The 9,204-nt window shown below is 36.6% G+C and overlaps 1 protein-coding gene across 1 annotated transcript; it reads right to left on the bottom strand.

The window, feature by feature from the left end:
* Positions 1–266: 266 nt before the first annotated feature.
* LOC141436733 (protein Loquacious-like) lies at positions 267–7,739 on the bottom strand. The gene is made up of 8 exons (XM_074099757.1): positions 7,614–7,739; positions 6,965–7,171; positions 5,562–5,715; positions 4,610–4,727; positions 3,594–3,724; positions 2,862–3,022; positions 2,263–2,397; positions 267–2,086 (listed from the first exon to the last, which is right to left on the bottom strand). The coding sequence occupies exons 2-8, from the start codon at positions 7,169–7,171 to the stop codon at positions 1,838–1,840; spliced, it is 1,155 nt and encodes a 384-aa protein (XP_073955858.1). The 5' UTR covers positions 7,614–7,739; the 3' UTR covers positions 267–1,837.
* Positions 7,740–9,204: the final 1,465 nt, after the last annotated feature.

Genomic DNA, 9,204 nt, shown 5'->3' on the forward strand with positions numbered 1-9,204 from the left:
TTTCTTGTGTGGAATTAGTTCAGAGTTACGCTTCCTGGCTTATTTATTCGTACGTGGTCACTCGATTACTTGGAAAACAGTCTTTGGCTGTATCAATAATTATAGGTACTAGTCCTACCGGCGGAGTGAGAAGTGTTTATAGTATTTTAAAAAGTTGTCGCTCGGAGACTAATAGCGATAAAATTTTCAAACAAAAAATACTCTAATATTCGCTGGCGGTGGGACTGGTGCCAATGTAGGGTCGGGTAACGAAATAAGAATATCCATTTAAATTACTTAAGCAACATCAAAATTTTATTTAATTAGAGCAAACAGTGCATTGACAAAATCCATTACTTACGGCACTTTATAAAACAAAAGAATCATACAACTATGCAAATGTGAAATCGTAGTGTTCACAAAAAGGTTTCAATATTCTACTACTATAAGATTATCTGTGAGATTAATCACAAGAAGTAAAACCAAGACTCACTAAACACAAAATAAACGATTTGCGCCTAGTTGTGCTGGCAGTACTATTTTATTTAGTCGGTCTTGGTTGAACAGAACTCCAATCCTTTACTCTGGTAAGTCTTTTCTAACTTGAACAGTGCGATTGATAAAGGGCAGGTTGAACGCACACCATTCAATTTAAAAGAAACTCGGTGCGTGCAGAATCCTCGTCCTTGCCTCGCCGTCTCTGAAGCACTGACGACGATGCTGTACAGGTAGAAATTGTTACAACCTCTATACTTTGCATTAAAATAATGCCCATTTTCACAGGCAAGGGATCCTAACTCCGCAACCACTAATACCAGTGATATAATAATTCACTCTGACACATAAGTTCTCAGCTTCCCTGCAAAGTTTTCCATCATGAATTTAAAAGAAAACCTAGACAGTGACTGGTTAAAATACAAATAAAATTAATTTGCAATCCTGCCACTCCTTGTCATGCAATATCCAACCCTTGCACTTTGTAAGAAGTTCTTTAGTTCAAGTAAGGGACTACCATCTCGGAGCTTGTTACAAAGGTAAGGTCGGGCGGTTCGTCAACAAGACAAAATTCAAAACTAGCTGAGAATACTTTTCCGTTTAATGCTCAGCATGTTAAATATTTAAAAACACACCAGACTTAACTAAATATTTGTAAATTAAATAGAACCAGAATAAGTAAAAAGATGAGTGGCTTAGCCATGATTACATTATACATTAAAAGCTAAGATTTATTAAGTTTTTGTTTCTTGAAAATTGATAATAGTCATCTTTTTAGATGTGAATGCAAAAACATGCCTAGAATAATGCTGAATATTAAACTGGAAATATTATAGTCCACACTTTTTTTTACATTTACACATTTTTTTATTTTTTTTTGGATTTTTTGTTTTTATTTTTTATTTTTAAGTAATTTCCACGCTGGGAAAATTACACTAATTCTATGCAAAGTATAGCTTGTATTATGTTATATGACCACTCCATACTTTGTTTCATTAAGTTTACGGGCTATGCAATTTACCCTCGCACATTGGCAGTAATAGTACAAGTGAAAAGTCACTTGTTGAGTAAAATTGAATGGGAACTGAAAATCAAGAGGAATTAATAAATATTAAACAATCACAATAAGCATAAAATAATCACAAGTAAGATACTGCAAATATGCCAGTTATAAAGCATAGCCCGAAGTGCTACTGGCACTGGCAACATGCCATATTCAAATGGGAAGTGGTGATTAAGATAGTGCAGTCTCAAAACCTAGCGACATCAGTCCAGGGGAAGTAGCATTGTAAAGAGCTAAAGTTCATTTTCAATTTTATTCATATTTGACCTGCGGTACTGATGTCGCGAGATGTTGACGAATTCACTTCTTGGTCATGATCTTGAGATACTCGAGAGCGTTTTGTGCGGCCGAGGCCTGCGCGTCTTTGCTGGTGAGTCCGTTGCCGTAGCAAACAGCCACCGGCAGCGTGGAGAGTTGGACCAGGCACTGACAGCGACCAGTCATCGATTTTTCCTCAATATCCACATATGTCACTTCAAATGATTGTTCAGACGCAATCTCCTGCAGGAATTGGACGAAATTGAAGTCCTTGTTATTCAATGGAGTGACCTGGAAATTAGATATTGCTATTATAGTATCGGTAACGAAAAAAAAAACACAGGACATGTCACTAACTAATCAAATCAACAATGAATACAGCATTCATTTACGTAAATTTTTTATGTTAAGACAAAATCACAAAAACCAAACCCATGCATAAGATATGTAATTAAAATTTATCATACCTGCAACTTGGCCAGGTTGGGGCCGACAGACTGTTTGAGATGTTTGTGAAACTGCGACACCTTGTGGCTGTGACTTGTAGTCAGCGTGGAGATTTTACTATCTTTCAAGTCGGCATAACGGGCCGCGACTCCGCCCTAAAACATAACACGGATTATTAAAACGATTTAAAACCTTCGTCACCCTTTTGTTTCATTCCAGCTTGCAGGAGCCGCCCGACCGAAAGATAGTAAAACACCTGGCCAAGTGCTAACCCTTTCAGAAGAATGACACAGTCATGCCACAAGTTCTATTATGGCTGTTAATAAATTTGGAAGAGTATTTATATTAGTTACAAGGGATCATGATTGTTAGCTTCAGAATTTATATTTAAAAAGACAGATAATTTTTTGGTAAAAGTTATTATATGTAATTTTAAGTTTGTGAAGGAAACTAAATATCTGAAGCTAGAAAAGCCAAATGAATATATTAAAAAGAAAAATTAAATCTTTATTTTTTATGGACAAGCAATGTTTGAAAAATAAACAATTGAGTGAGTGTATTGCAAAGTGAATTTAAAGTTATTTAAATATTTAGTCAAAGACTTCTGGTTATTGTTTACCTCCTCATCAGGCTGGAATGATTCCGGAGGGTTATCTTGCAAAGCTTGCCACATCTTATAAGCAGCTTGACGCTTGGCTAATTTCTTAGATTTGCCAGTGCCAACCTCGCGGCGCTTCAGAAGAGCACACACAATAGTGAACTGCCGCTCATGCGGCAAACCTGTGGACAAATTGTAACTTTATTCTATTAAGAAAAAAGCTGGTAGCATTATTTCAATTCAGACGCCAGACAACTCCAGAAAGCAATCTTTATACTATAAAATATTTAATGAAATTTATCCTTTTCCTAAAACACTAAATATTTTCCTACAGTAAAAAAATGTTCATTGTGTGTGGTCCATAAAACTTACTTGAATACTGTGGTGATAGCAATAGATTTATAGACAGCTATTTCCACAAAAAATAACAATCTTAATCATCATTGTAAAGAATGATGGGCAAAAATTTATGGTACCCAGCCCAATTACCAATAGAATTAGAACATATTTAATGTAGGCTTATTGATCCCACTATTTGCTGTAATTGTTATTATAAAGAACTAGACTGTGAAGGCTGGGAGAATAAGTTTTTGCTAAAAATTTCATTTTTTCGTCGGGAGTTAAAAAATACATTCTCCCACTAAGTAGTACAACTTCTTAGAAGGTAAATAAGCTAGTTAGTTGCAACAAAAAAAATATGTATTCATTAACGGCGGCTAAAATTGATAAAAAATGAGACAAATTAACACTTACGCCTGTTAACATTATCATCATTCTCAGCGTGATACGACGGCGGTGGCCAAAAGCGCGACATGCAAAGTTCCTGCAGCCAACCAACAGGATTCCCCATCAGCTTATCTTCAAAGGAGGTTACCACAGCACCACTGTTGAATGAAATAATTAATTGATTAGCTGTTTGCCACATTTAAAATATAAACAGATAGTAAGAATTGTAACTACCCACAAATTACATAAAATAAAATGTTTAAAAGTAACAGTATCTAACAGTATTTTAGACTTATTGCAAAATAAGGTAGTCAACTACTTCTATTTTTAAAAACAGCCGAAATTCTCGCCAAGCCATTTTAATTCAGGCTAGGTGCTGAGAGGATGGCTGTTCTTTAATTTAAGAAATATTGTCTTAGTATATTGAGATTTCAAATAATGAAATCCTGCATCGATTCAGTAAAATCAATGTTATAGATATCGTAAGATTTGTAAGATCAAAAAAAGATTATAATAATATCACTATTCTCCAGTTCTATTAAATTTTACCACTCCAATACTTTGAATTTAATATTAAAACAGAAATGCACCTCTTAGAATATGGAGATACCCACAGCAGCTGCCCTTACAGTTTGTTGACAATAGTGTCCATAAGCATGGGATCTGAAGGTATTACTCTTGCACAGGTAATATTTAGTGTTGCATTGGCACAAGACACTTGATTAAAAAATCTTTTCTAAAAATTGTGCAATAGCAATCAGTTAACTGCAGTAATTGTTCATTTCACTGCACTTAAGTATAATGTAACTGCTACTATTTTATGATAGAAAAAAAAAACGAATTACTTCAATCAACATCATTCAGATTTCAGACAGTTGAGAAAAAAAAAGTATATTATACTAATTATTAATTTGTATACTTTTCAAGATAAGGTTTTCTGTAATCTGGCAAATACTAAGTAAAGTACTAGTTAAATCCATAAACTACTAAAACAGTTAATTGCAGGAGATATTTTATAATTTTTATAATTGTTCAGTACTTACGCTTCTGGCACATTGCCATTAGCAGGAGTATCAGCAGGTGCAGCCCCTGTCAACTTGTCCAGCAAAGCCTTTGCAGCAGAGTGCTTGGCTTCTTTCTTCGAGCGCCCAGTGCCCATGGCTGTAAACAGAAAATTACATATTTTAATAAATAATAAACAAAAAAGCTTAAATTGAACACACATACACACACAAAACAAAAACATCATGACTGTATTCCCAAATGGGGTAAGCAGAGCACACGAACTGTTATGGCTTTGAAGCCACTGAACTGAAAATCATCAATAATCAAAAAATTCTGAAATTTTTGAAACCGTTACTGGCACTTTTGACTCAATGGAGGGTAGTTTTGGCCCATATGAAAAACAATCAATTTAGAAAAAAATAACCAAGTCATTTTAAACCAAATAAACAGCCGTGTTTCAATGCAATAACAAAACCTGGACTAGAATCCAGGGTTACCCTTGAGGGTCGAAGCACCTTACAAGACTTCACAGGTGCTTCAGATTTCGAGTTCATTATTGTTTTAAAATTAACTTAGTTTTATTATTGATAGGCAACTGACAGTAAAGGTGTTTAGTAGTACTTCACAGAAAGTCTGAGAGCAGGTGTTTTCAAGGTTTGGGTGTTAATGGCACTTTTCTTTCATCAGTTTCACGGCAAACCAATCAAAATAGCCAAGTGCGTGTCGGATTGGCGCGTATCACGGACCCGCCCCGCCATTCCTTCCGCTCCATTACCATAACCTGACAGTACGAATCGCACACGCCACGCGCCAGTTGTTTTTGTACTAAAATTTTCTCATTAAAATACATAGCTATTCATGATTTCAATGCAGCATACACGTCGCGGAAATCGCGGCAGCGCGGCACAAGGGTTGAAAATGTCTGGTCTAGAGTAAGCTAACTAGTTGATCTAGATACAAAAGAATTATAAAATGAATAACTAAACTTACCAACAAGATCAGCAACAGTGACTCGGTAACGGAACGTAGGTTCATGGATCATGCCCTCTATCTGCACCAGTTCATACTTGGGCACTGTACCACGGCGGGCCAGTAGCTCTTGAAGGACAGACACAGGAGTCTTCATTGGAAGAGATTCCATCTCCTAAATACAAAAAAAGAAATCTGTACATGATGATTATTTACAAGAAAATCTGAGTTTTAATTCATCTGCAATGTAATGCTTTAAACTTTTGTGGTTGCTACTTGTGATTTATGCCTATACCTTCCATCTCCTAAATAAAAAAAAAAGAAATCTGTACATGATGATTATTTACAAGAAAATCTGAGTTTTAATTCATCTGCAATGTAATGCTTTAAACTTTTGTGGTTGCTACTTGTGATTTATGCCTATACCTAAGTTCCACAAGCTTAATAAATTAACAATCTTAAATTGATTTTTTACTTATCTAAGTACCTAAACAGAAATAACAATGATGCATTATGTTTCTTGCTGTTGTAATTTGCATTATATTAAAGGCATACAAATATCTTAGTAGTCTTGAGAATAGTTATGATTTCGAGTCTGTTTCAACTGCAAAAGTTAACAGCTAAAATAGCGCTAACAGCCACATCAGATTAATGCCAATATATAAAAATTCTAACAAGAAAAGTGTATGCGGAGCATGATATCTTCTTCCCTACTAATATTATAAATGCGAAAGTAACTCTGTCTGTCTGTCTGTTACGCTTTCAAGTCGAAACCACAGAACCGATTTTGATGAAATTTGGTATATAGGTATTTTGAACCCCAAGGATCAACATAGGATACCTTTTATTCCGGTAGAGGGCGCCACCGCGCGATAACCTAGATTCGCGCAGATGAAGTCGCGGGCATAAGCTAGTAAACTTATAAATCAATAATTTGTTTATACCTATGTTCTGAGAATAAAGAGGGTAGCATGTAGAAAGAAAAAAATATTTTCTGAAATTATCTAGATAAATTTTAACTGATTTTTAGAATGTAGCTCATGTTTTACTGTCATACATGTATAATATTGCAGTTACAAAATTTAAAAACATTGACTAAACATCTTGAAGTCGAGGTAGACAAAATTTAAACTTATTTTGCTAGCCAAACCCCTATTTTTTGTTATGGTTATGGAAATTATTATTTAGGTATAAAAACTAAAGAACTGTTAGTACTGTATGTTTAAATAATACGTGTAAAGCAGGAATTGATCAGACTTTTTTTAGCAATTGAGTCGCTTAACTTCAAATTTGGATAAGTCCACTCTACCCTCTTATTCCTAGGAAGGTCTACCTTATTTGCTTTTTCTTTTGATACAAAAATCGTAAAATTTTGAGAATTGGACTTTTGAGTTTGAAGTAAAGCAACTCAATTATGAACATACCCTTTTAGCAGCTTCATCCAATGGCAGCCTCTCCAAGTTGTTGGGTGGTTTCGGACGGTTCTGGTAACGGCGGCGCGGCCCGTGTTGAGCGTGCTCGCCGTCAGGTCCGGCGCCGTGAACCGGCAAACCGTGGACGACTCCTTGCACTCCTCCGTGCACCACTCCGACAGCCCCCACCGGGTGAGGATGCACCACTCCGCCCTCCATCTGCTTAGACCACAACATCATTAAAGCAAGAATAACTTAAGATTTTTTGAAGATCCTAAACTAAGTACGAAGAATTCGTGCCCAGAGAAATTCGTCACATCACATGTGACACGAACAGAACGGCGGCCATTACAGTGGTTCAAGATGGCTCCGAGAGGCACGCCGGACTGCCGGTTTAAAATAATAACCCTAAAATGGATTATTTGGATACTTAGAGCTAGCAAAATTATAGAACTCCAATTATATTCTAAAATATCGTAGAATACATTAGTAAAAAGTGATGATTACAGTAAAATAGGTTACGATGACAGCTTACCTTCATAACAGAAAAGCAAAATGTTGTTAATATAAGTTGTAATAGTTGTATATGATCAGTCGCGAGCGAAATGATATAAAATAATTATTTTTTTTAGTTAATTAATGAAATTTGTTTTTTACTGACCGTTGAAACTGATTTAAATCGAAGAACACCGGAAAGCAAGCCGACAGCAAGGCAACGCACGCAGCGCAGGCAGAGCGAGCAGGCCAGGCAGCGGAATAAACAGCACAGACAGAGTTCACTCACACACTACACACTAGAATAGAATGGGGGCGGGCACACTTAAAGCGTCACCTTTTTACATACACGTCAGCGCCTCTGGCGACAAAAGAATAGCACAAAATTGACAAATTATGTGTCAAACGTGGACTTGAAAATTCAGTCTGTCCACCATTTTTCCGCTGTCTGTTGGCTGCCTGGCTTTCGCGGATTTTTAAATTTATCTGTTTTTTTGCTGTATTGTTAAAGTTGTATTACATTGCTCCTCTCGGGTGACCAAGTGAAGTGACCACCATAAACTCGTTTGCTTTCCGGCCTCATGATGTAATGCAAAATGCGCAATTTTCCGTATATGTTTAAACTGGGCTTTCTACAAGTTAAGCTTGTTGTTTGCGTGCATGTAGGTGTTATGTCAGATTTAGTTTTTCAGCTAGCTACCAGATAGCGCTTGTTACCATACATGCAAATTTGACCATAGAGTTGCCACTACTCTTTAAAACTCTTTGGAATACCCACAGACACTGACAGACACCGCAAAGTCACAGACAAGTCACAGATGAAGCTCAACCGGGACATTATTTACCGGCTCGGAAAATAATGACGTGGAAATACCGACCCGAACTTTCGTGTATACACCACAGACCACTAAGAGATAGTACACGCCCATTATGCCGGCGCCACACATAGCACAAATATTTGAACATATTGGAACACATAATTATTTGATCACATGTGAAGCACCGGTATTTGCTAAATATTTGGTAAGCAAAAACCGGTGCTTCACATGTGATCCAATCATATGTGTTCAAACATTTGTGATATGTGTGGCGCCGGCATTACAGAAACTCATGTCAAACTGAGTAAAAAAAAAAGCCGGCCAAGAGCACGGACACGCCCAAAATAGGGTTCCGTAGCCATTATGAAAAAAATAAGTACTTAATATTTTTCTAAGGATTTCGTAATTTATACGGAATCTTCCAAGTCTCATCATCATCCCAGCCTATATACGGTTCACAGGCCTCCTAGAACAAGAGGGCTTGGCCATAGTTCCCACGTGGGCCCAGTGCGGATTGGGAACTTCACACGTTAAATTGCTTCGCAGGTTTGTGCAGGTTCCTCACGATGTTTTCCTTCACCGCAAAGCTCGTGGTAAATTTCAAATGTAATTCCGCACATGAATTTCGAAAAATAGGGTTCGAGCCATTTGAAAAAAACCCTGCTTGAGAGGCGATAGGTCAATTTATACGGAATCTTCCAAGTCTATATTAATAATTTCGTCAAGGGGTACGGTAGACTCGAACGAAATGCACATCAAATTGAAGAGCGTAAAAAATTAGTCAATCCGAGTCGACAACTTGTAGGCGGAAAATTCGGATAATCGAGTATTTTCAATATAAACTTGAATAAATTACTGTATATAATGGCGTTGCGAAGTAAACATGTCAAAGTCATCACATCAAAGTGGCGTTAGTGTCACGTCATCACGTGTCACAGG

The sequence above is a fragment of the Choristoneura fumiferana genome, chromosome 17 (assembly GCF_025370935.1).
Source record: "Choristoneura fumiferana chromosome 17, NRCan_CFum_1, whole genome shotgun sequence".
In the NCBI taxonomy this organism is placed as follows: domain Eukaryota; kingdom Metazoa; phylum Arthropoda; class Insecta; order Lepidoptera; family Tortricidae; genus Choristoneura; species Choristoneura fumiferana.

Coding starts and splice junctions, on each gene's coding strand:
- LOC141436733 (XM_074099757.1), bottom strand. CDS start 7,171: ATGGAGGGCGGAGTGGTGCATCCTCACCCGGTGGGGGCTGTCGGAGTG. Junction 3,725..4,609: donor AATGGCAATGTGCCAGAAGC/GTAAGTACTGAA, acceptor TTCATTCAACAG/TGGTGCTGTGGTAACCTCCT. Junction 2,398..2,861: donor CATTCCAGCCTGATGAGGAG/GTAAACAATAAC, acceptor GTTATGTTTTAG/GGCGGAGTCGCGGCCCGTTA.